The following is a 27933-nucleotide window of genomic DNA, read 5'->3' as shown; positions in this document are numbered from 1 at the left end:
CAAACATTTAAAATGGGAAGATGTCTCACATAATTTTAAATTTCTCTTTACAAATTAGAAAAGTTAGTCACACTGGCCTCTCATTTCTGGAAGATGAGCTACTCCTTCTTAAAGAGTATCTTTTTATGAACATCTGATTACCCCAATAAAAATCTTCAAATGGTTCAATGACCCTTTGCCATGCTTTCGGTGCCACCGGAAAGAAAAAGTGCAAGGAAGGGACAGTATTATTTTTGTGGCTTTTGCTCCCATTTGCTTTAAAAATGCTTCTTTTTCCATCAATATCTGAAGATTTCTGGGTTTCTATTAGCCTTCGGTGATAACTACATTTGAAAGAATCCAGGAGACACAACTCCTAAAACAAACTTTTTAAAACTCTTAACAACAGTCACAAAATTCTGTTAAACTGTTCTGAGTCCTCAGCCTTAAAAGACACAAAGAAAATGTTTCTTTCTGGAACCATAAATACTCTTGAAGCAGAATTATAATAGTACATCTGTAGTAATTTATTAATTCCAGAGCAAATTCTAACAATTGAACAAAAGAGAAACACTTTTTTAATAGTAAGAGTTAACATTTATTGAGCCCTTGACTATGTGTTGAGCAACAACTAAGCATTTTACTTGTATCATTTAATGTAATTCTCCCAACCACCCCGATTATACCCACTTTAAGACTGAGCCAACTGAAGCATGGAAAAGTAAAGCAACATGTAAGGGACCAAGTTGGGAATTATACTCTGTCACTCTGACTCCAAGGTGTTTCTAACCACTATCCGATGCTGCTTTCTCTGTATAGCTCAGTGTATTAGCCTCAGTGGTTCAATTTGAGCCTTCGAGATCTATTTAAGGATGAAAAATATAGTTGCATCACCTCATTATTTGATCAACCTAAAGACAGAACCTCCATTTTGCATAATTCCAAAGACACAATTTTCATTGTGGTTTGTGTAAATGGTTCCCCCTATAGTTATACAATGCATAGCTGGCACAGACAGATGTTGTGGCCCTGCTAAAATGATCCCTCACACAAAAGGGTTTTACTCTTTATTTTTAAAATAATTTTTAGTGAGACTGGCTGCCCCCAAGAACAGGCTCTACTTAGGTCTCTCCTTATACTAGCTATCAAAGGTCAGCATAAAGTTTTCACAGTTATTTTACAAAACCTAAAGACTGTTAGGCATTTTCTCAGGGTAAATTGAAATTCTGTATAGCCATTTCTTCTTTTTCCAGTTATGTCAACTAATAGTTGAAGACAAATGTTCTCAAAAATGATGTCTAAGGAGCTAGAGACAGATTGTTTACCAGTTTATTTCTCCAGGACGGGAGAGTGTGGTGGTGACTTTTTCATGCTGTTGCAGAGCTTAGAGGGAAATGGTGATTCACACAGTGACGCTGCAGCCAGATTGTGCCCAGTGGTGTGTAATTCCTATTGAGTCAGGAGAATCGCTCAAACGTAGTTGGAGAAGGGCAAGAATTTCTCAGCATTACTGAAGACATTATTTCCATTATAGGACCTATCAGTTAACAACAGAAGTGAGGAAAATGTGTTGAGAACTCTGTTGACTATCATAAAGCTATTGCAAAGAACACATTCCATTTATTCTTAGAAAACAAAGTTCATTTCAGAGAAAAAATATTGATGATACCCACTGAATCAATCGAACAGAACAGGAGCCAGAGAATTAAACTCAGATGTACCTGTTTCACTTGGGGCTAAAATCTTCTGTGCATGTTTCCACTTTCTGTAATTGGTATGGAAACCTAACCCCAGTTCAATACTATATTCCTGGGATTGAGTAAAATGAGTAAAAAAAGACAGTAAAAAAGTTAGCCCTCATTAGGACTCTCATACTTCTTCCTCCACTATGGGAATAATGCTGGGGCCCCAGCAACTGTCTTAGTTTATAAGTCACATCAGGTATTTTAAAGAACAATTTAACACATGATTTTGATACAACCAGACAATAGTATTATTGTTTTAGTTTGATCCTTCGAGTACCCAAACCCTGGATTCACTCTCTCACAATCTCATATGTTTAGTTATTATAGAGAAAACCTTAAGTAGAATAGTATTTGTCTTCTCAACTAAACTATTAGGTCTTCAAGAGTAGCAACCACATCTTGTGCTTTTTTATCATCTGTGATATCAAGTATGAGCTGGATCATGAGTAAGTCCCTGCAGTGACTGTTTGAAGACTTACTTCATCTCATTAGCAAAGTAAAGTATAACTCATAATTATCAAAGTACTGCAAGGAATAACACACTATCTGGAAATACTAAATATGTCTCCTTTGTGAATCACTTCTTGCCAGAATTCCCTTTCTTCCCAGATTCCATTGCCAGGTCAATGTTGCCCATGGCACATAATGTGGTCTTCTATATTTAGAGCCTATGAGCTTTTTATGGGCCTATGGAAATATTTGAGAACTGAAAAATAGAGTAATTAACTCCAAAATACAAAAAAAGACAACTATAAAATCATGATTAAAGTTTAATTAAATGTTCAAAGAATAACTATGTCAATTTTAATAATTATCAAATAGGTATTCATAAAAAACTTTATTACATTTGAAAAAAAAAACTTGTGGGCTGAATATTTTTTTACTTCACAAGTTTTCTTGAGCATCCTGGATGATTACAGAGAAATTAAGGCCAATCATTAGTTAAATGAGTTTAATAGTAGCCAAATGATTTCAAAAGCAAAATTATAAAGATGTTTTCTAGGTTTTATAACAAAAATATTGTATAATGTGGGAAGTGGGTCCATTTTGATATGTCAGATATGATGTGTAGTGGGGCCTACAAAGATGTTAAACAGCTCTGCCTAAGCTACTACCCATTCGCAAGATTGCTGTTTTTAAAATAACTTTTTAAAAATTGTATTGATATTCTAAATCGCTGCACTTTAATTATAATTTAAAATTGCTATAAGGCAACTCAAGAAAAAAATTAACTATTTGCAGAGAAGTCTGTGAGTCAACCAAGGAATAAAGTTGGTGCTGGGGGAACCTGACTCGTGGAAGAACTGTCAGCTGAATGAAGACTTAAATTTCATGGGCTTGGGTGGGAGAGCTTTTTCCTAGTCTCTTCTCATATGGAATAACCATCTTCCCAGAAGATGATTTGGGCATTATCTCTTCTAGCTCATTTGCCTTCAAATTTCTATAAGGAGACTTCTGCCAATTATTATCCTCAAGACTCAGGGATTTTTTGCAAAAATATCAGACAAAGCACTCTCTTTTAGAACACAGGGAACACACTAGAGAAGTTCTGAAAATCACAGTTCTGTGTTGTTTGCAAGTATTTTTTTAGAGTTCACTGCATTCCTGGAATGAACAGGCTCTCTTTCTCCCCAGAACACAAACTGATATACAAGGTCAGGTTAAATAGTATCTAAGTTTTCTTTCCTGTTCTGTATGTAGGAGATATCTGTTCTAAAAACAAAATTTAACTGTAAATATAATATACCTATAGAAATCATTTTTGAATAAGCAAAGATAATTTGTCTTCATTTTGAGGGAAAAAAACCAACATAGTAAAATTGAAATGCATGTTTTTTTCAAAAGTTACTGTTGAATACCACATTTATATATATACCTGCAGTCTGGTATCTAAATACTTGAAATATTTTTAAGTTTTTACTCCTAGAATAAAAATAATGATTAATTTCTAATGATTTCAGTGTCATGTCCATAAAAATAATACTGTTACCAGGGGTGACAAGTTTATTCATCCTATCATTTTTGTGTATTTCTTAAATAGGTTTAAACAAGATTTAAAAAATTTTCCTGTTAAGATGCTATTTGTGATGCTATTTGTTTAGTTCTTGTGGTCCCAGTTTTCCTCCGAAGATATTTGGCTCTCTTAACAGGCAAATTTAAGTCCCAGCTTAAAGCTTCAAACATACTCCTTAACATCCTCTAGATCTCCACTGTTTAGTGGAGGACGTTATAGTACCTAGTTCATGATTTTGTTTTAAATGTTAAATGAGATGACATGTGCAGAGCATCTTACCCAATGCCTAGCACAGGGTGAGCACTCATTGAATGGAAGCTCTACCTGTCATTTTCAGATTTCTTCTTCTCGAGCCAGAAGGCCTGAGTTGTGGTCTGCTTCTTTCACTAAACTAGCTAGGAAGCACTCTGTACTTCAGGTCCCTCATCTGATAAATGGGTATAAAAAAATCTTCTTGTGGTTGATGTAAAAGTCAATATGCTAATACATGTAAAACACTTATGAGTGGCTCCAAATTTAGCTTGTGAGAGAATTGGCAAGAATGTAACTTTTCCATCCCTTCATAGGCAGATGGGTGACTGACTTTGGCAAATTTTATAGGATGCCACAAGCATCTTCCTGTTGTTCTGCCAAGATGTGGGGAAACTCTTCCTGGAAAAGTCATTCCTTTGAATTGAGCTTCCAAAAAGTCCATATTAGAATTCAAATACTTTATCTGGGTTGAATAGCACATTACATAATAGCTTCTCCAGATTAAAGCTGTTTCTCCCAAATATTTAGGAAAGACTCTTTCCCTCCTTAATGATGATACTGGGGTCAGATCAATGCCTGCTTAATACCTCTCTCAGTTTTTTTCTTACCCAGTTTCTTTTTCTTTGAGAGATGATTTTTATTGTAAGGACGTAGAAATTCTGTTTTGGTAAAGGAGGTGCCAAAAGTAGCTTTAGGGGTAGAGGCTTATAAAAAAGAAGACAAGCAAGACTCAGTTTTTGAAGTTTAAGTCCAGCTATAAGACATATGCCACAAAAGGACACGGGAAGAAATTTTAAGAGGCTTATCTGCCACTGTTGACAAAAAAATTTATTTTGCTGTTAGATAAACACCCTGTGAGCCAGATATTGTGCTAGGTACTGTGAATACAAAGAAGAATAAACTTTACCCCCACCCCTGACCCCCTGTTTTCAAGGAACTCACAACATTATGGAGGTCCAAGTGTCTGTTCATGGTCAGACACTGGGAATACAAGGATGGGAAGCCAGGATCCCTTCCCCTTCCCCAGATGAGGAGAGGATCGCACTGTGGTGCTCAAGCACTCTGGGAGGAATTAGCACCAGAATCTAGAGGTTGACTGGGACAGGGCATCTACTTCAGACTGAAAAGCAGCAGAACTTGGGGAGTTGACTTCTGAATCAATTCCAGACCCCAAAGAGAGAGAGAGAGAGAGAGAGACAGAGACAGAGACAGAGACAGAGACAGAGACAGAGAGACAGAGAGAGACAGAGAGAGACAGAGAATGGGAAGAAGGATAATGCTTCCAGAGAAGCATATGCAAAGATCTGGAAGTGAATGATAAAAAGCTTGGGATTGCAGATGGGGCGACATCTTTTCTTATTTACTACCAAAACAGCCCTGGAAGGAAGATAGATGCATATATTGTTCTATATTGTCCGATTTTATAAAAGAAGGTATTGAAACTTAGATTAAGTTTTCAATGGTCACACAGTCAAAATCAGTGGCTGAACAGTAGCTATGGAACCCTGATGTCCCTATAATTTCCATTGTGTGCTGCTGCACATTGTAAATACATTACACACAAGTAAAACATAATTATCATAATAATCAAAATTAACCTAAGATTTTAACATACTGAATGAAACTAAGGAGACAACTTCTGAGTTTGTCTTAGAGTTAGTTGGCCTTTACTGCTGCTTGTGTTAGATCTTGAAGTGTGAGTAGGGTGTTTACTCTCAGAAAAAGGTGAAGAAGGTGGAAAACGCATCAAGCAAGGGAAATAGCACAGCAGATTTGGGACAAGACATGTATAGTTGTGTGGGTGCCATTATAGGGTATGAAGAATTAGTTATCAAGGACAAGGCTGAACAATAGATTACACCTAAGTGGTAGAAGTTTACATTTAACACACAAAGAAGGCTATAATTGATTTTGTAAGGAATAGGAAGTTATTGAAAATTCTTAAGCAGGGGATTTAATATTTAAGTTTTGTGTCTTTGAAAGATAATCTAAAGGCAATACAGAGAACAAACCTTAGATGTTTAAGTCAGGAGGCAGGAAAACTGTTTACAATCTATTAAATAAAGGGAGTCAGGGGGTCAGGGTGTGAACTAAGATTAAACACAGAAAATTATTTTTAATCAAGTACTACAGTAACATATATTTTAAATTTTAAAGTTGCTTTTCTCCATATTCATTATCTCCTCTTTTAAAACTTATTTTTACTAGTATTATTTATTGAGCCCTTACTATGTGCCAAACACTTTGCCAAGATTTTACATGTCTCATTTAATCCTCACAAAACTCTATTGTGTCTTCATTTTTATAGCTGAAGAAACAGGCTTGGAGAAGTTTCAGTAACTTAATCAAAGAACTAGTCATTAGTGGAGTTTGGATTTTCACCCAGACAGTCTGACTCCAAAGGCTATTTTTTTTAACCTGATCCTGTATACACTTCCTAATCAATTGTTTTTGTCTCAAAGAGCAGATCTTTTATATTAAATAAAATTTAGTTGTAGTATGTGGTCAAAAAAAAATTACTTGAGTTGCCCAGATAATCTTACCATTACTTTTAACATAGACAGGAAAAATGTTGTCAAAAAATGTAAATTAAATAGACTTGATGAAAGTTTTCCTTCTAATCAATTTTTTCATTGTCTATTGCATCAGATATTAAATTATCTGATGCAATAGACAAGCACATTCTGTATGCATTTATTTCTGATAGATTATTTTCCAAATCTTATTTTAACCTCAATTCATTTCAAAACATTAAAGGAAGGGCTTCATTTGGCAATGTATTTTCTCTAGTTTTTTATCTCTTTCAAAAAATCTTTTTATTATATCAATGTATTATATTTATATATTTTCATTACATAAATATCTGGTGAATATAATATACAGTACAAGGGAAATAGGAGAGCATTTATGAAATTTTAAATTAGATACTTTATTTGAGACCTACAATGATTTTTGAAATCTAATATTATGAATTAGTGCAAATTTCTAAAAGTCAATTACAAAATGCATTCCCATACAGAAATGTTCATTCTAGTTTTAAAAATTAGTTTTCTGCACTTTTCAATAGACGATGTAATTTGTTGACAAATGTTGAAATCTGTGCATTATCAGAAGTCTCACATATTTTTATCTTTTAAAATGATCATTTATTAGCCAGTATTGCTCAAGAAGGCACTCAAAATACCATCTGTTGTATAGGTAACAGCCAACCACCATTACCCATATTATGAATATAGCTAAAGACCTCATCACACTTTATGGCCAACAGACTCATGATATCATGTATACCTCATCACAATGTTTATAGGCCTAGAAATGAGAAACAAGAACAGTGAACTCAGATTGTTTAATTTTGGATATCTTGAAGACCTAAAATTTGATGGCTGTTAAATATATCCATCGTTACACCTGTAACACACACATACCACTTTTAATGGCTATTCATTGATTGCTACCGTCCAACTGAAGAGGATGGATGGCTTAAAAACAATTCCCAAGAATATAGTAATAATTTTTAATCTCCATCTCTTTTTCCCTCTCCTCGGCCCCTCCTCTCTTTCTCTCTCACATATACATATTACACACCCATCAGATTTATCTGGATCTAAATACTTTTATATCACCAGTGATGTGACTTATAATAAATTACTAAGTTTTCATTATTCATAAAATTAATATTATTACACCTAACTTGCAAGGTTATTGTAATGAATAAGAAAATGTATGTAATGTACTCTGAAGGTGATTATTAAATAATCATGATTATTTTTATTGGTATTTGTGAAAGCTTTATTGATTTTAATTAATTTTTAATACAGATTCAATCTGTAATCAATGTAGAATGATTTATTTTTTTCATTTCTTTTGTTGATTTTGTTAGTTGTGTTTTTCAAGAGTTTGCCCATGTTGCTTAAGTTTTCAAATTTATTGGTAGAAAGTTATTCATAATATATTTTCATTATTTTTCATGTCTGTAGGAACTGATATTGACAATTTGTGTTTTCTCAGATTAGTTCTTGATCAGTATTGCTTGGCATTTGTCAATATATTATTCTTTACAAGGAACTAGTTTTTGGCTTTGATAATTTTCATTATTATATTTGCGTTTTATGTCATTTTTTATGCTCTCATCATTATTTTTTATTTTATTCTACTGCTAAAGTATAATCATCTGTTATCTTTCTAGCTTTTTGATATTATATCATAAAAGATACTGTCAATCTTTCTCCTTTTTTTTCCCCTGAGCTTTATTGACATATAATTAACAAACAAAACTGTATATATTTAAAATGTACAATGCGATGATTTGATATATACCTACATTGTGAAATGATTACCATGATCAGATTAATTAACACATCCATCACCTCATGGTTACCATTTTTTTGTGGGGAGAATGCTTAAGATCTACTCTTTTAGCAAATTATAAGTACTATATACAATACAGTATTAATTATAGTCACAATGCTGTACATTAGATCCACAAAATTTATTCTTCTTATAACTAATGGCTTGTACACTTTGATCAGTGTCTCTCCATTTCTCATACTCCCAGTCCCTAGTACCACTATTTTACTCTGCTTCTATGTGTTTGATTTCTCTCGCTCTCTCTCTCTCTCTCTCTCTCTCTCTTTATTTTAGATTCTACATATAAGTGAGATCACATAGTATTTGTTTTTCTCTGTCTGGCTTTCTTCAGTTATTATAGCATTCTCCAGGTTCATCTATGTTGTCCCAAATGGCAAGATTTTCTTCTTTCTAATGGCAGAATAACATTTTACTGTGCTTTTTTCTCATATCTTCTTTACCTACTCATTCATGGAGGGATACTTAGGTTGTTTCCATATCTTGGCTATTGAGAATTATGCTGCAACAAACATGAGAATGCAGACATCTGAGATACTGATTTTGTTTCCTTTGGATGTGTGCCTAGAAGGGGAATTGCTGGGTCATATGATAGTTCGATTTTTAATTTTTTGAAGAAATTCCATAATGTTTTCGTAGTAGCCGTACCAACTTACCTCTTCACCAACAGTCCTCAAGGGTTCCCTGTTTTCCACATCTTCATCAGCATTTATCTCTTGTCTTTTTGATAAAAGCCATCAATACAGGTGTGAGGTAATGTCTCCTTGTAGTTTTGATTTACATTTCCCTGATAAGTAGTGATGTTAAGCACTTTTTCATTTACCTGTTAGCCATTTGTATGACTTCTTTGGAAAAATGTCTATTCAGGCCCTTTGCCCATTTTTTAATTGTATAACTTTTTTTTGCTATTGAGTTGTATCAATATTAGCACCTTATCAAATATATCCTGTGTAAATATCTTCTTACATTTATAGGTTTTCTTTTTCATTTTTTTAATATTGTGATTTATAAGAAATATAGTCATGCATCACTTAAAGATGGAAATACATTCTCAGAAATGCATTACTAGGTGATTTCGTCATTATACTAACATCAAAGAGTGCACTTACACAAACCTAGATGTCATAGCCTACTACACACCTAGATGATATGGTATAGCCTATTCCTCTTAGGCTACAAACATGTACAGCATGTTACTTTACAAAACAACACAAGATTAAATCAAGCTCAAGAGAAAATGATGCAATCAAGGGACTCGGTAAACACAAGATAAGTGAGGCTGCCATAGGCCTTTCACGGCATACTGTTTTACAGCTTCATTTTTATAAGTAGAAAGAGTATACTCTAAAATAACTTTTAAAATATAGGATATAAAAATATATAAACTAGTAACATAATTATTATCATTATCAAGTATATACTGTACATAATTGTATGCGCTCTACCTTTGTACAGCTGGCAGTGAGGTAGGTTTGTTTATACCAGCATCAGCACAAACACATGACTAATGCATTGCCTGATGACTTCACTAGGTGATAGGAGTTTTTCATCTCCATTTTAATCCTATGGGACTAAGGTCACATACGTAGTCTGTCATTGACCTAAACGTCATTATGTGGCACATGACTGTATTTGGTCATTCACATGACCAAAATATATTTCTCATAAATATCTGATCTTTGTCTACTGGTTCCTAAAACTCCTGGAATTTCTTGTGATAAGAGCCATGAAGATGTCTTTTATGTTAATGTGCTGACTTTCAGGAAGCCCTCATGTAACCTAAAGATGAGGGTTGATTGCCTGGGGAACCAACCCTGTGATTAATGAGTTGCAACTTTCATCCCCAAACCCCACGGGACCTTTGGCGAGGGAAGAGGGACTGGATGTCGAATCAGTCCTTAGTGGCCAATGATTTAATCAACCATGCCTGTAATGAAGCCTCCATAAAAACCCAAAAGGATGAAGTTCAGAGAGCTTCATGGTTGGTGAATATGTGGAAATGGAGGTGGAGTGGCACACTGGGAGAAAGCTGCAAGCTCAGTGCCCTTTCCTCATCTCTTGCCCTATGCATCTTTTCCACCTGACTGTTGCTAAATTATACCCTTTTATAATAAACTAGAAATCTAGTGAGTAAATGGGTTTCTTAAATTCTATGAGCCAGTCTAGCAAGTTAATGGAATCCAAGTAGGAGGATTATGGGAACCTCTCATTTATAGCCTATCCGTCAGAAGTACGGGTAACATTCTGGACTTGAACTAGCATCTAAAAAGGTGGGGGAGTGGCAATCTTTTGGGACTGAGTGTTTAACCTATGGAATCTAACACTATCTCCAGGTGGGTAGTTTCAAAACTGAGTTGAATTTTCAGACACCCAGCTGGTGTCCAAGAATTGTTTGTAGGTGTGGGGAAGTGCCCTTTATACCCCACGTAGCAATTGGGTACAGACTCCAAAATAATTTTGTTGGGGGTTTTCTTTGCTGTGCAGAAGCTTTTTAGTTTGATGTAAATATTTATGGCAATACTTATCAAAATTACAATGGCATTTTTCACAGAAATAAAAAAGATAATCTTAAAATTCACATGGAACCACAAAAGGCTATGAATAGCCAAAGCAATCTTTAAAGAGAAGGGCAAAGCTGGAGGCATCACAGTTCTGGATTTTCAACTATTTCACAAAGCTATAATAATTAAAATAGTGTGGTACTGACATAAAAACAGACCCATAGATCGATGGAACAGAATAGAGCCCAGAAATAAACCAATGCATATGTGGTCAACCAATCCTCAACAAGGGTGCCAAGGACATACAATAAATAGTGTTGGAAAAACTGGATATCCACATGCAAAAGAATGAAACTGCACCCCTATTTTATACTCACAAAAATTAACTTGATCAAAGACATATAAGCCCTGAAACCAGAAAGGTCCTAGAAGGAAATAGGGAAAAGCTCTTTGACATTGCTCTTGGAGAGGATTTTTTTTAGATTTGACACCAGAAGACAGGCAACAATAGCAAAATTAAACAAAAGGGACTATATCAAAACTGAGATGATTGTTATTCTAACCTGACATTTTACAAAAGAAGCAGGAAACCTAAAGGTCAGAAGCCTTCAAAATATTACTCTGGGTTTTTCCTCGGAAATTAAAGAATTTAGTTCCAAAGGGGTTCATGGCTATAGGAAAGTCCTTAAATCCAATTGTATACCTAGCTAGTGTAATAAGATAAGAAAATGCTTGTAATTCTCCTCTAGATAAGGAAAATACCATATTATTCCTCAATAACAAGGAAATGCTACCAGAGTTCAAAGTGACTTATTCTTATTAATGTTAGAGTACAATATAGAATACTAGGAAACTTAAAAAAATGCAGATCCATGGTCATTTTTTTCTAAAAAGATATTTAACATACCTGCAGTACTGAATTTAAACACACCTGACAGGACTGAATATTATATTAGTTTATGACATGGTTCTCAAAACTCTGCTCATGACTGATTAGAAAGTACAGAGTATCTATTGTAATCTGAAAATAGGAGTTTACTCAGAGGACAGAAGATTTGAAAGTGGGCAAAGTATTTCAAAATAATAGTTATCTTTTAAATACATGTTATTTAAGTTTCAGTCAATGAAGAAAAATATCAAATAAGTAATGATACGGATGGTATTCCAATATGACAAAACTTGTGGATTTTGTGACCAAATGACTGAGGTTTAGTAAATATCATACTACATAGTGGTTTGATTCAACAAAATATATGTATAGATGGATGACCGCAATGAATTTATACAACTTTACTACAGTCCATTGAAATGCTGTGGTGTCAATAGTCAAATAGGAGTCTATACATTATACAGTTGGGTACATCAGAAAAATACTAGAAATGAGCAGCTTCTGGATCAAATTCATGTTCCCCAAAGTCCTAAAGACAAAGGTCACATGGTTCCTAAATCCACTCTCCTAGAATCAGGCTTCTTTGTCAGCCTGTACACCATTATATACTTGTGTACTACCAGGAGTTTGCAGGACAATACCATATCTGCTCTATTCTGAGAAGCTTTTCAGAGGAAAAAAGATATGACACAGATTACAAAACATTATTTCCAAAATATTCTTGTAAAAAATTGCCTTAGAATGGAGAAAACACTGTAATAGTAAATAAGTACTATTCATTTTTTATTCTGTCACTACTTTACATATTAGGGGTAGAAGTAAAAACAAACAAAAAAAATCTCAGTGGCCTGATAATATTGTACATCTTTCTTTCTTTGTAATGACAACCTTGGTGTGCTGATCCGAGAAGCTTTGAGTATTCTGGTTAGTTGCATACATTCAGATTCCCCGCTGAAACATTTTTTCTTAGGGGACAGAAATGATATATTAGTCATTATGAGACTATTATACAGTGTTTAGGAGATACCCAATCAGTGGACTAGGTTTTTCAGAGTTAGATTCTTGGAATATATGGAACATTGAGCAAGTAAGGAAAAGCACTTGGGGCCGCATTTATCTCCTCTGTGTATGTGACAGTGAAGGGAGTGGCAGTGAGCTAAATAATCTTACTGGGACAGAGAGCTTTCTGGGGGATGGTAGAACACAGGGCACATTATTTCAGGAGAGTTTAACAGATAATATTCAGACATTATATTCTGATTATTATCATTTTCTTCCTGAAATGGCAACCAGAAGATATTTGACAGACCTTACATGGAAGAGAACAGTGCTTCAAATAAATAATAGCAATTGCTTACTTTTACTCTGTTTATTTTTTCCTTTCTTTTCTCATATAAAAAATCTAAGGAGATAAAGATAAACCTCTTCCCACAAGCCACCTTCCTCTCAAAAATTAGTAGTCTCACAAACCTTCTTTTGAATTCCTAAAAAAATATATGATTGGTTAACCTGCCTTAAAGTGCCATCACTATACTATGGGACAGAGCTAAGAATATATGAATGTCCCTGAGCAGTCACAGGAAAACTGAAAAGCCTAAGGAGACGACTATATGAAAACCAGTTAACCTTAAGAGGCCTGGAGGTCACCGAGAGGAGATTAAATCACAAACGCACCTTGAAGCACCAGGGGAGGAGTTGAATGGTTTGTTGTAATAAACAGCCAGAGCCTCTGGCGGGATGCCTTACTACATTTATTTTCCAAGTCCTTTGGGTGGGTCACAGCTACACTCCAACATCCTGCCTGCAAATGCTAAAAAAATACAAAGTTCGCGTCAGACTAGAGAATCAACGTACTAACTAATATCTTTTAAGGAATCAGAATGCTTAAATTATTTTTGTTTGATAATTCACATCCAAAATAACCGAAGTTGGCATTCCCAAATGAATGCATATCCTCCGTGCAAATATTCAGAGGGATAACCAGGGTGGTCAAATGTTCTTTCTCTTAGGAGCAATTCCAATCAGTTTAGATTATGTCTATTATAATAGAACAGTATTTATTTAAGATGTAGGAGGTGGGGCAGGAATTGGTCTTCACAGTAAGAGATGTTAAGTTGATAACAACATGAGCTTCATTTTTCACTGAAGATTAGCAAACCCAGTCTTCATGTATAGAAATCAATGAAATCTGCATATGATTTTCAAAAGAAATAAGATTTAGACAACACTGTGCAAGGAAACAACCTCAGTACATGTAGCCACTTGTCCAGCAATAATTCATTAGATTTTTCAGTTTAAACATTCCTGCTCAACCTGATGCAATGATGCCTACTACCTCTGTTGAACTTTTGTGGCAGTTTGCATCTCTACAACGAGCCCCAAAGCGTGACATTTCATTAAGTATGCTCCAAGTGAACAGCTGCTAAATCCTTAAGTTCTCTTAACTTTGTTTCTGACAAGAAATTTTAGTTTTCAGTGCAGGACTTTGAGAAAATTACTTTTCTTTTCTTTTTTTTTTTTTGGAAGGTAGTAAACAACGCAATGGCAAAGGGGTGTGTTCCTTATAAAGGGCTCAGGGAATCTTACCTTGAATAACGCAGACACCTCATTTCCCAGAGGAGGAAATGGTTTTATAACTTTTGAGAGGTCTCCAGTCTGTGCTTGGTTTTACAGTCCTGGTCTTTGATCTGGTCTGCCCCTTAGCTTTATAAGTTTCAGCAATTGAGGAGGCCAGGCCAGGCACACTGGTTGTTTTTTTTTTTTTTTTTTCCTGTCTCTCACTTCCCTGTGGTGTTTTGAACTGCCTTCCTACAGACGTCATACAGCCCTTGAGGAATAGTTTCTGCCTGGCGAGATTGAATGATAGTTCTCATTCACAAAGGCTTGGAGTCAGATTCAAAGCAGGGGACGCAACGGAAATTACATTCACAGGTAAAACAGTGGACCCAGTGAAGTGTGGAGAGCTTTGTTCGCTCGCTGACTTCTTGGCTCCCCAGAGAAGAGTGTTTTCCTGTGGTCTCCCTGAAATGGAACTTCCCTGACAGCTCTCCGGTGTTACGGTACTTCGCGGTCATTTTCTTTTCCTTTCACTCTACCTGAGTACTTTTAGAGTGTTGGAAACCTTTCAACCTGTTATTATGGATTTGCAAAAAAGGCAAGATCAAGTGACTCTTTCACTGTGTTGGTTTCCCTTGTGACCAGATGAAGAATAGATTTAAAATTCAGTTCCTCCCTTGGCAATGCAAACAGAAAAAAAAAAAAAAACTGTCACTTCCGAACTGCCTAGTGCTGGAGTAAATTCAGTATGAAAGAGGAAAGAACTCCTGCGTCTTAGAAGCACCCCTGTGTTCTGGATGAGGGGCAGGAGTTGACTCTGGGAACTTTGGATTTCTTCAAGCAGCCTCTCTCGGAATAGGAATATATTTAAAACCATTTTTCGTGGAAAGACAGCCGAAATGTATTAATCAGAAGACTTTTCTCTCTTTTTTTTTTTTTTTTTTTTTTTTCCAAAATGAGTATTATTATGAAGCCAAGATCCCGGTCTACAAGTTCCCTGAGGACTACAGAGGCAGTTTGGTAATGTGCTTTTCTCTCATGCTTCTCCTGGTCTTTCCATTTAAGATTAACGTAATACTTGAGTATTTAGTAATCGCTGACGAGGTTTGAGAGTTAGGTATGATGTTAAGGGTTTGTTTGGAAAGAGCACAAGATTGGTGATACTTTATTCTCTATTTTTTGTCCGATTTGCTCTAAAAACAGGCTCACATTTTTTAACTCTATGTGGACTATCGCGATTCATCATGTGATAATTTTTAGAGGAGGAAAGAAACTTGCAAATATGTTGAAGATTTAGAAAATGAAAACTTGTCATTTTCATTGTCTGATTTGGTTGCTTATGATCACATCTTTCTTGTAAGCAGGCTGGTAGTTGACAGTCTTTACCATCTTCTTTAGAAGAAATACCTTGGCTAGCACAGTAGTGTTAGAAAAATTATTAATGTTATATATTTTAATCATAGGACCCACTTAAATTTAACTTGTGGCTAAATATAAATCAAGTTGTTTATCATTCAGTCATTTTCTGTGTTTTATTTTGTTAATAATATTCCCTGTTAACTATGTTCATTGGTAATTTTTCGTAATATTTTCATGTTAATGGAAAATACATTGATTTAAATTTATTCTAATATTTTGTTGTACTATTTCTTCATATTGATTTAATGTGCTCATAAACAAATGACCCTTAAAGAATATTTTTCCAATAAAGTAACTTTTGTATCTAAAATAGTAATTTCTAGAATACTTTTATGACTATTTCAGAGGTTAATCTTATTTTATCATAGTGGTTGTAAATAAATAAGATCACCTCTTTGAAGTGGAAATAATCATACTTTAGATGGGGGAAATAAAAGCAATGATTGAGGGCAGGTGGTTGAAGATTAACGGAAACATACAGATAGAATTTATTATGTATTATATGAGCAAGCAAACACACGTATACTCCAATTATTTTCATAAGGAATTTAGCACACATTTATGTGGTTAGGTTATCATTTCCTGTTATACTAGTGTCTTACAGTGGACTAGAATCAAGAACTGTCCCTTTAGGAGTGAGTTTTAGTAAACTATAGATTTTATCTCTTAATGTCACTTGTGATTTCTTCTAAAAGAGGACATGCAATAATTTCCTTCTTCAGCTTATTTTTTTTTTTAAAGTTTGCATTTACAAATAAATTTGTATGGCTCTTTTATGCCAAACAATAAATACTAAGGAATACTAAGAATCCTTTTATTACTACATAATATAAATCTCTAACACAAATGGGTAGTGAAAATTTATAAAATAAGCGAATTTTATTCATTTGTGATTTCTATCCTGCCTATGTGAAAACAGAATTTGCTCTTGATTAAATAGTATTTAACCAATCTACTTTCCTTTTTTGCCTGAACCACCAGGAGACATTTCCAAATTCAGGGTTCAATCAGCAATAATTAGTTTATTTCAGGAGAATAGTAACATTGACATCCTTTACTTCTGAGATTGTGAGTCTATTTTTATCCACAACTACTCTATTATTCTAAATTGCGCAAGCTGTTTTTATAAATGAATATGACCACAATTCAAAGTATTTTTTAAATATCGATTTGTGAATGCATATATTATAGCACTTAATTTTAAATATTTTTCAAAATGCTAGGGGTCAGAATGTTCTTATGTAACAAATAAATGTCTCTCTTTATGTTAATAATTCCTACATTTAATTATGTACTGTGGAAACTTCTGTTATTAATCTTACATCTGACTTACTAATATTATAACAGATTGGGTATAATACTACTGCCTCTGTATCATTTGGTCTGAGGTTGTAATTGCTGTAATTACATTTTTACCATTTTATTATCCTTTTTATCATTCAAATACTATATACACATTTATTTATATTTATATAAAGTAAAATCTATAAAGATTATATATTAGGTATATAGATTAGGTATATATGTGTATTTATTAGTTTACTCAATTAAAAAAATAAAAGCAGCCCTTTCTCTCCCAGTGCCTTTCTCTCTCTGCACAGACAGACCCTAGAGACCTCTATTGGACAATGTCTTCCACTTACCACCTTTTCTGTTCTAACTCCCCGTTCTTCCAACTTCCATTCCTTGTCAGTCTCAAAATCTACCTCATCCTCTGTTGCCTTTCCATGAGAGAGAACTGCTGATTACCACTTATTCTCCTTTCTAACAATTTTATTTATTCTGGACTTCAGAATACTTTGTTCTTGGGAACCAGTCTTTTGGCTTTAAGTAAATCCATTTTCTGTTTCATTGGCCCACTTTCTCCAAAACTTTCTACTTTTCTCTCGCATGCCTCCAAGTCAACTGCTACCTTTGAAAGTTTGCTAACTGACTTCTGAAAGAATCAAATGTTTCTGATTACTTTTCCTTTATTTTTTCCTATCTGCTTCTTTCCAACCAGTACTAGAAAAAGCAATCAACACGAATTTGTTGTTTACAGACCTGATTAAATCTCTATACGATATTCACATTTTGAAGAGAAATTTTTGACAAACTACTGATATTATATACCCTTCCTCTTAATTCATTTACTTAAAAGACAAGCCTTATAGTTAAAAATTTTTGAATTTCAAAAAAAAAGAAATAAAAACCTTGAAGTTAATCTGTTTTCTTGTAATATAGGTGTCACAAATGTAGGATATTATATAATAAGGATATATATTAAGTTGCTTTTATTTATTTAATTCACATTAAGTACCTACTATGTGCCAGGACCTAGGGGAATGGGATTATGATATTTATCCTTTAGCATTCCTTAAAAAATCTGCATGTATGAAATTGAGAAAAATTTACTATATATATTTTCTTATGCTTGTAAAGTTAATAAAATTAGCAAACCTATTGATTTGGAGCATTGTTTGCCTTTCTAGTTCAGTTATATCAAGAACAATACTCTTATCTTTATATTCTATATGAGAAAACAATGAAAAAGTTACATTTCCAAATATATTTGAATTTTACATGTCTTAAGTTCAGATTTAATCAGTAGTTATATATTATAATAATACTATACTATTTTAGCATTTTACCATTTATATACATATCCCAGAAATACTTCTCATTAATCTCATTAAGACTTATATAATTCAGTCTTCCAAATATAAATGTAAAGAGAACTTTGGTCAAGAAAACTGTATTGTATTCTTTCCTGCTATCAGATGTTCATTATTTGGCATATACTTGTTACATTTAAGATTTTTCATTATGTAATCTGGGGAGGGGAAAGAGATGTCACCTGTCTAAAATATGACTGTGGGCATTTTATAAAGCAAATGTTGAAACATTATTAAATATATAAAAATTGTACTTAGGTTTATAGACATAGAAAAAAGTCTGTAAGGTTCTTTTCCAACCAAGTGGTTGGTTACCTTTTAGAGTAAAAGCAGCAAGAATGGCAGTAGGAGAGACCTTCTTCTTGTCACCGTGCTTCTCTTTTGCATCCATTTTTTTTCATCAAGCATTATACATGAAATTTAAATATATTAAAACTATAACTACCATGTGCATTAGCAAGCTCATCTTTATATGTGTAGATATATATATATCTTGTAAACAACAATTTGCTCAGTGTCCGAAACATGGTGTTTTAATATTGAGCAAATAAAATTTTCTCAATAATGTTGCTCCTCAGATCAGAAATCCTTGCTTTTTTCTATTAACTGTCTCCTCCTAAGGTTGTAAAAATCGGGCTGGCTGAGAATTCTTATTTTGCCCTCATGATCATGGTGAAAATCATTGATTATAGTAAAACTACTAGTTTTGAATAAAAGGTCTAGTTTTAATTGATATTTGGAGGGAAAATTACTCATGACCCCCACTATTCCATCCATCTTCAATTGTTGTCATTTCTCACTTAATTTACATATCTTAAACAGTTGTAAATACTATTTCTGTTCTCTGGTTCTTCATTTTACATAACAGCCTTTGTCTACTTTTCAAATAATGATACTTGTAGCTTTCATGTTATCGAGTTCCTTTTATGAATGAGAACTCTGAGGAGAATTTTACATATGATATCTTATTTAGTTCTTAAAACAACATTGAGGTAATTGTTAATTGACATTTAAAGATGAGAAAATGAGCCTAAGAGATGAAATAACTTGGGCAAGGCCATTTCACTGCCACAGAAGGTTGGGCTTAGAACTCATGTCTGTCTGCATCAAAGACGATGCTCTTTTTACTTCAGCATGTTACTTCCCTCTATTGTCTATAAAATCATCATTTTTTAATCACCATAAAATTGTTCATCTCATTAATATATCTGAATGCACTAAAATATTTGGTTAGATATTGGGTGATTGAAGAAATAAATTGGAAGTTGTCTTTTTTATCTATATGATAGCTTATGAAGTTTAGGGCTGATGTTGGATGTTGAAAATGTCTGTTTGAAAGACTCTTGTAGTTACAGCCTCTAGGCCAGTGCATTTTCTTCTGGTAGCAAATAAGGTCATCTGTTCCTATTATAGAGAAATATAGAGCAAAAGGTCAATGCTTCCCAGTTTTGAATAGGTCATCTTTCAAATTATATTAACAAGTTTAACTTTGTTCTCTACAAGCTCTGTAAGGCTTTTTGGAAGGTTTCATGCTGTTTTAAATCAGCTTTGAAATATCTTGTCCTATTCCTTTTACCTTAGAAGCTTTTATAAAGGGGAAAACTAATGGAATTTGCATGCTTCCTGCCTGTCCAATATACATTGTGACTATCTTAGGTAAGTGACTGCTTTTAAGATTTGTTCAAAGTTTTTACCCTGTGATAAACATTTTTGATCCTGTTACCTGTTACTTTTTTGATTCTGTTACTTTTTGGTATCACAGCTATTATATAATAGACCTAGAGGTATACAATGTTTAGGAGAAGTGGTTAAGATACTTTGAGAATTATTTAAAACATAACTAGGAAAGCAGAGTGCATCACAGATAGTTATACTCTTTAAAGTTGTAAATTTGAGATTCACTGAAAAAGTCCTTTGTCTACTCTACTTCCAACCTGCTTTATGTCCCCTCTACAGCCAGATTTACTCACCTGTAAAATCAAGACAGTGACCTAGATCAGCGACAAATGTTTTTAAAATGAGATCGTTTTTACAGTTGAAATGCTAATGTAAATGAGTATATATGAAATACTCAAAACTATATGTATATTTGATATATAGAGAAAAAAATTTAAAACATACATATGTTTCTTATATATTTCATTATATAAGTAAAAATATATAGACATACACGTAGCAATAAAACCTCCACTGAGTTTATACCTTTACCCTACCCCAAAGCCAATCCCTTTCCCTTTCCTTGGAATACCTCTAAAGGTAGCTTGAAAACCACAAGTAGATTATTAACTACTAAAATCCTTCATAGTTTCACATTCTGTAATGCTGCCCACTAGAGACCACTGGACAGTTATTTGTGTTTTCTGTATCCTGGTGTGGACTAGGATAAACTTGCTGGTAATTAAACTTCCTGGGAAGTTCAAATAACAATAGTCCAAATGTTTCTGGTTTGAAAGACTTTGAAGTGATGGGAAAATTCTCATTTCTGAGAAGTCACAAAAGAGTAATAATAGTTAAGAAACATTACTTTTATTTACCATCTCAATTTTTAACAAATTTATTTTACACTTGTTTTGGATGAAAAATCTTTGCTCATTAAATATATGAACAGCTGACATGTCATGAATTCAGCATGGTGGTTGGTAAAGAAACACTGAATTGATATTGAATTCTTCAGAAGGAAGGTGGTTTCTTTAGTTTGGGTGTTTCAAAAAGGTTTCTCAATCTTTTTTTCCTATTACATCACTGTTGAATAAAGTTCATAGGCAATATTGCCCCATGCAGTACTCTCCTCTGTGACATTGCACTGCATAGGCTCCGCATTAATAAAATGGGTGATCATTATGTATGCTACAACACTTAGGCCTACTCGTAACTTTCCCATTGATCTGAGGCACACCATGGCTGAGGCCCCATCGATAAAACTTGCCTTTCAGCAGAGGTAAAGGAGTTACTTACTTGTTAGTCCCTCTATCAGTCATTCCAATCATATAGTGAATTTTATTAAATCAGAAAGAATGAGGACACGAATGTAATCGTGGGTATAAAAAGGTTAGCCATGGATCCACCCAAGTATCACTAGCAAGCTGAGAAAAGTAGATTCTAAGGTGAAACTGAAGAAGAAGAATGTTAATGAGGTTTTCAAGGAGATTTCATTATGGAAAGATGCCTGAAATATCTGTGTGGGTGTTCTGAGTAATAATTAATAATAAATATATAGAATTATTAAAGCCTGGATAAAGGTAATAAATGGGACCTCGAGGCTCTTAACTAGGTTGGTGAGGAATAGAGTCACAAAGGAAGAACAGTCATAAATAAAAGCCTGCATAGATTTCCCGAAGAGCCCTTCCCTTCCAGAGATTACCCAATTTATCAAGAAATGAAATAGGATGAAGATATATTAGAAAATGGATAGTAGAAATAAGGTATTCTCTTGCCAAAAGCACCAAATTTCTCAAGGGTTCAGGGCCCACAGGATAGACTAGTATATCATAGAGCCTGGGTGAGATTCTATTAAGGGTAACCATGTAAAGATGACTCATGGGAAACTGTGCCTGTGATATGTCAGCTCTTAAAGTGCCTTGCTGTGTGGTCTATTGGCCTCAGCTAGGCAGTACTTCAAAAGAATAGAGAAGAGGTAGAAAACCAGAACCTGTGGATACAATTTCTCAGCATAACAGGGGAAATATAAGTTACATATTTTTACTATCCACCCTCAGCTTCCGAAGGGGTTGGCTCTCCTAGGAGCATCCCAGGTGGTAGGTGAGGATGTGAATTGGGGAACCTAAGCTAAACTGCTCTTCAGAATAAAAGTTAGAAAAAATAGCGGGGAAATTGTGGGGAAATGCTGCAAAGTGTGGCTAGAGAAGTAAGAGGGAAGATTAAAGGAGAGGCCAATATGAAGAACTTCAGCCCATTTTGAATCAGACATCCACCATCAAGTGCCCTGCCATGTTTAATCGCATTTCCACCTTCTGGGCAAAAGCTGCCATTAATGAGTTTGAATGTAGAAGGTATTTCACCATGACTCATCTCAGCCCTAAGAATTTTTGCCAGAGTATTAAGGGAGTCAATTGCAAGTCCTTCCATTTCTCTACTAAACAAGAAGGAGAACACAAAATTAGAAAACTAGAAATTCGATATAGAATACATGCACACCGGGATTGTAACTTCCAAAGCTTCCTTACCGGAAATGGTCCTGATGTTTTACAACCCACATAGTCGAGGTGTTTTGTTTATATCTAATACTAATCTCTCTTGCTTAAATTTAAAGCCATCTCTTCCTAGTTTCCTAGTTATCAGTGGGTATAGGGATAGTGAATCAGTAGCTAAGTAGATCTTCCTTTATGACATTTGAAAGCTGCTAGTAAGTGAATTCATTTTTTTTCTTTCATAGTACAAAATACTGATTTTGAATTGTAAAGCAGATGACATCAGTGTGACTTGTTAAAAGAAATGTTACATAAAATGTAGTTTCAATATGTAATTGTTTTCAGGCTTCACACAGAAGACTGTTCCCATTGTACTTTTTTCTTTGTGTCAAGAAATTTATATGACTAATACTGTTTTAGTTAGGATAAATTTTTGTAAAATGTGTCAGCTTTTAAGCAATGGCATTCTAGCCATTGCTGTAATGTTTCCTCTGATACTATAACTTTTTCATGAAATAGCAGGTAACTGATTGGCAATGGTATCACGAGCTAGCTAGGACAGCAACTCCTAACTCTATAGTGATAGTTGAAGTAGTAACCATTAAAATGATGATAGCCACAATTTTTTGAGCATCTACTGTTTTTCAGACATTAGACTTGGTGCTTTATATGATTTAGTTTATTTTGCCCTCAAAACAACTGTATGAGATAAAATTGAAGTGACACAGCTTGCAAATCACGGCGCTTAAGAAAAAAGTGGTCTAAATCTCATGTTTGTTATTTCTGCTATTCTTGTTTTATTTGCTTTTCTCCACTGTGTAAACTCCTTGGGCCACACATGATTTTTCCTTGTGATATTCCAAAAAGTAGTTAGCACATTGCTATTTACACCTTTCCTTCCTATTCTAGATTGTTCAAGTTTCTCCTTTTAACCTTGTGCATCTCAAGAACATGTTTATCTTTTGTTTTTGTGTGCCTTCTTCCTCAAGATCCTCATACAGACTTTTGACCTTGAACCATAAAGTTGTGTCAAGAAGTAGAAAGTGGACTTAGACAAAGCTTTGTTTTTTAGGGATCTAGCTGGTTCCTGACATGTTTTGTTCATTGACATCCTCCCTCGTCAGACTATAAATTGCACTGTCTTCTTTCTCTTTGACATTTGAAACGAAAGGGACCAGAGAATAACCTATAATCTAGTTCTCCCCACCCATGATTCCATTTTGGAAGTGGAAAAAGTTTTGCTGGTCTTTAACATTTCTAGTCAAGGAGGGTCAAGAAAAATTGTTAGAAACAGCGTTAATGCTTATGTGACAGAAGGTTGTATTGGAGAAATATTTTTTAAAAACTCAGAAATGAAGTTTAAAGTCAAATAGAGAGCAATGCTTAATCTATCTGGCAAATCCATGAAAGTAGTTCTATTATAATTTGTATGGGACATTAATGTAATCCTTAAACTTATGTCTGTGAAGTCAACTAATACCATGATAAATCTGTCATTTTTGAAAATTGTGTTGAAGGATTATGCAAAGAGGTGTGGAGGATGAGTCTACAAAAGTCTCCTGATGGAAATTCAACACATTGTTCTGACCAAAATTCTCCCCTAGACAACTGAACTCTAATCATTAAACTTTCGGAAGTCACAGCTAATTATGTAGCTAAAATTCTAATTTCACTCCTCTCTGTTCTCCCAATACAGTCTTAAGCAGTGTTTACTATGTGGCAGACACCAGGCTATCCATTTGACAAGAATTTTCCCGTTAGGTCCTCATTGTGAAGCCTGATTATTATTATTATTCCTCGTTATACAGATAAGGAGAGAGAGGCCTGCTGAAGTAAGCTGACTTACCCAAAGTTTCATGGCAAATAAGATAATATCATGTATTCACATACTTTTTAAAATGATAAAATGTTGCCTTTACTTATGATATTTATGTTCATATGTCAAATGAGTTAATAAACCTAAAGTCTTTAGCACAGTGGCTGACTCCTTGTGAGTGCTCAGGAAATGTTAGCTTGTATTATACATTTTTCAAGTTCATGTATTACTGTAACTTTTTAAATAATCAAGAATTATAACTATGAAAACTAATTCAGTCTTTAAGGCCTTCACTTTCTAAGGCAGTCTTCTTAAGTGTGTCTCAGAACATTTATACAAAGCTAGGTATACTGGATAAATCCCATTAACACTCTGATTCAAAGAAAACATACTTCTTATTCAGGTCCATCAAACAAGTAAACTGTATAGAGAGGGTGGCAGAATAAGAAGTGCTAAATTGGAAGCTAAAATGCCTCTGATTTACTTAAAAACTGATTAGAATTCTTTAGGGAAACAGTCCTAGACAGGGGTTTAATCTGAAAGAAAAGGCCAGAGGCTTGGGCATTATCTCTAGGTGTATTATCTCTATGTAACCTTCCAACTTGGGTCTGCCTGGTGGTTGTCTTGCTGTAATCTCACTGCCAGATCTTCCCTACCTGTCCAGATCCCCTGGTCCTCTAATCCCAAAGTACATTCTTGGTTGTGTAATTCATAGATAGTTATCTCCATAGCTGAGTCTCATCCTCCCTACCATGCCACAGACTGGGTTAGACTCCTGTTTAGTTTACCCTGCCATGCTAGGCAAAAAATGAGATCTGGTTAAAAGATCTGTTCCTATGGCCTGGGGTATTGCTTCAGGATTAACTGGCTTAAAAATATAGAGAATGCAGTCATTTAGTTGAAAGCAGACAATTACCGTTCCATAGTTTCTGGTATTTACTTATTTTATCATAAGTAGCTACCAATAAAAATAAAAATATGTTAAAACCATTGCTTTATTAAATTAACAACTGTACATTGGCTTAAAAGGTGTGATTGAAGGTGAAGTTAAGCACTTTGGAGGCAAAAAAAAGTCGAACCACTAAAGATTCTGTGAGTCTCTTGTTTGGAAAAAGTAGTCCCAATTGTTTATCTGAGTCCTGTTGTTAAAATTGGGTCTTATTGTATATAAATCAGTGTTTCTATGGTAACAAAAAACATACGTGAAAAAGTAAACCTGCTATTAGCAAACATGCCTTTATAAAGTTGTTGTTATAATTAGGAAAATTATTTTGCATATTTAGGCATGCAATTACATCCTTTTCTAAAAATACACATGAAATTTCTCCATAATTCTAAGGCTTTTCTCGTGTAAATAACAAAAGTATTACATTGGGTTTGTTTATCTTTGTATTCCTATGCGGAGCATAGTGCCTGTGCCACCTCTGCATCTAACATCTCTCTGATGCACGAAGAAAGAACAGTGAGTTATTTACATTACAAAGAAAGTGTTACACTCTGTTTATATTTTTAATTTTCTTCTAATAGATGGTTCTTTGCTAGGGGTTGTATTAGTGACTTGTGGAGATAGAATTTACTCTCCATGGCAAGATGTTGTAAAGGATCTGGAAGGGTTTTTGCCAGGTTCCTGTGGCTTTCACCCTTAGTTTACCACCCCTTTTGGTAATTCCGTTGGTAATTACTTCTTGGTAATTCTGTTCTCAGCACTTCACTTGATCCCTTCGTGTCTCCCATTCTAGAATCTACACTTCCCCATTTTCCTCAACATTTTCTCCTCACCTGAGTGACTCATCTGTGTACCATCAACTAGTAATAAATGGTTCATACAGAAATGCTAATGTGCGTTGCTCATATTAACCACCCAGCTAACATGGCCGAGTCTATCAATGAGGTGATTATTATGAGCTACTGAGAGACCTGATGGAGATAAGTACTAGGACCACCACTTCAGGCTCACTCCAGCTTCATCAGGAGCTGTCATAAATTCCACAGCTTGGATGCTGAATCAGAGTCAAGCTTGTCCAAGAGCCCTAACAAATACAGTTGACCTCTGATCTCCAAAGTCAGGATCTACATTCCTGCTCATATTATGAACTTTTCTCATTATTGAGCTAGTTTTCAGCTTGACCACACTTTTAGACTTAAATATTTGGAATGCTAAGAAATTAAGGTCCAATTCTTCATAATATAGGAAATGATTTGTTCTTAGTGCTGTACAAACACATTTTCTAACCACTTGAACATTTCATCAAATTATGTAGCAGTCCTTAAGCAAGGGTTTTTGTTTTGTTTCGTTTGTTTTTCATTTTTTTTTTCTGTAGCTCTTCTATTTGTTGCAAAAGCAAAGGTGAATATTTTTCATTGCTTCATTTAACAGTTTATTAAACCATTTCTGCCCCAGGCACCCTGCCTGCTGTTAGCCCTCACCTTTATAAAATTTTCAGTCTAGTGACTTTTTAAAATATTCCTGTGGGACAGAGGATTTCTAGTTTTGCCTATTACTATAACCCTGGGATATATTTTTTTACTTTCGTGATAAGAGTACATTTATAGTTAAAAAGTATTTCAGTTGCTTTTAGAAATCCAGTGGTGAACAGAAATTTAAAAATTAAAATTTAAAAACCGCACTACTTAAATCTAAGGTGGGGTAATATGAAATAAATCTGGAGTATTTGATCATTTTAGACCAAAATATTTCCTCTGGGCTAGAGTGATATTTTCATTCCAAATAAATTATTTATTAAATCACCTCTTAATAAGTCTATGTCAACCAAGTTAAAGATTTAAATTTATTTTATTTAAATAAAACAATAACAATAGATTTTTTTATTTAGATAGATTTAGCCTTTAATTTTTCAAATGTAAACTAAATGAACTAGGAAATACACACACACACACACACACACACACACACAACACCAGAAAAATAGTTGGGAAGAAATGAATTTTAAACAAAAACAACTCAAAATTAACATTTAACATAATTTAAGTTATTACTAAAAAGTCTGTCTTTATAGATATATCTAAAGTGTTATTACTATTTAAGTAATGAGATTTTATGGATTTGGAGGAGTTATTTATTTGTCTATTTATTTTACCTTATGATCCCTTTCACGCATTTCCCCCATTTCCGTACGCCCTGCCTCTGGCAACTACCAGTCTGTTTTTTGTATCTATGAGCTTGATTTTGGTTTTGATTTTGGTTTTTGGTTTTTGTTTGTTTAGATTCCACATGTAAGATCAAATATTTGTTTTTCTCTGTCTCTGACTTAGCATAATGTCCTCGAGGTTTATTTATGCTCTTGCAAATGACAAGATTTTATTTTTTATAGATGAACAATATTCTATTTTCTGTATCACCATTTCTTTATCCATTTATCCATTGATGAACACTTAGGTTGATTTTACATCTTGGCTATTGTAAATAATGATGTAATCAGTGCACAAGGGTTTCCTTTTCTTCACATTCTCACTTGGTAGTTCTTCATTTGATGATACCTATTCTAACATATATGAAGTAATATCTCATTGTAGTTTTGATTTGAATTTCCCTGATGATTAATGATGTTGAGCATCTTTTAATGTACATGTTGGC

General features: G+C 34.1%; 1 protein-coding gene and 1 long non-coding RNA gene across 11 annotated transcripts in view; one reads left to right on the top strand and one right to left on the bottom strand.

The window, feature by feature from the left end:
• Window positions 1–27933, top strand: part of PDE4D (phosphodiesterase 4D) — a 1171348-nt gene that overhangs the window by 910230 nt on the left and 233185 nt on the right. The window contains exon 1 of one of the 10 annotated variants that reach the window (XM_039870232.1): window positions 14526–15321. The exons of the other annotated variants lie outside the window; for them this stretch is intronic. Coding sequence (XP_039726166.1) covers window positions 15257–15321 — 65 coding nt within the window. The 5' untranslated portion in view covers window positions 14526–15256. Of the gene's footprint in view, window positions 1–14525; window positions 15322–27933 lie in introns of those variants that run through there. 10 annotated transcript variants of the gene reach the window in all.
• Window positions 1287–14507, bottom strand: LOC120608287 (uncharacterized). The gene is made up of 3 exons (XR_005654368.1): window positions 14332–14507; window positions 13420–13555; window positions 1287–1516 (listed from the first exon to the last, which is right to left on the bottom strand). It is a non-coding gene; the product is annotated as an uncharacterized LOC120608287 (long non-coding RNA).

This window comes from Pteropus medius, unplaced genomic scaffold (assembly GCF_902729225.1).
Source record: "Pteropus medius unplaced genomic scaffold, Ma_sr-lr_union100, whole genome shotgun sequence".
Taxonomy (NCBI): Eukaryota; Metazoa; Chordata; class Mammalia; order Chiroptera; family Pteropodidae; genus Pteropus; species Pteropus medius.
The sequence above is the reverse complement of the archived record's forward strand: the minus strand, read 5'-3'. Positions and strand labels throughout refer to the sequence as shown.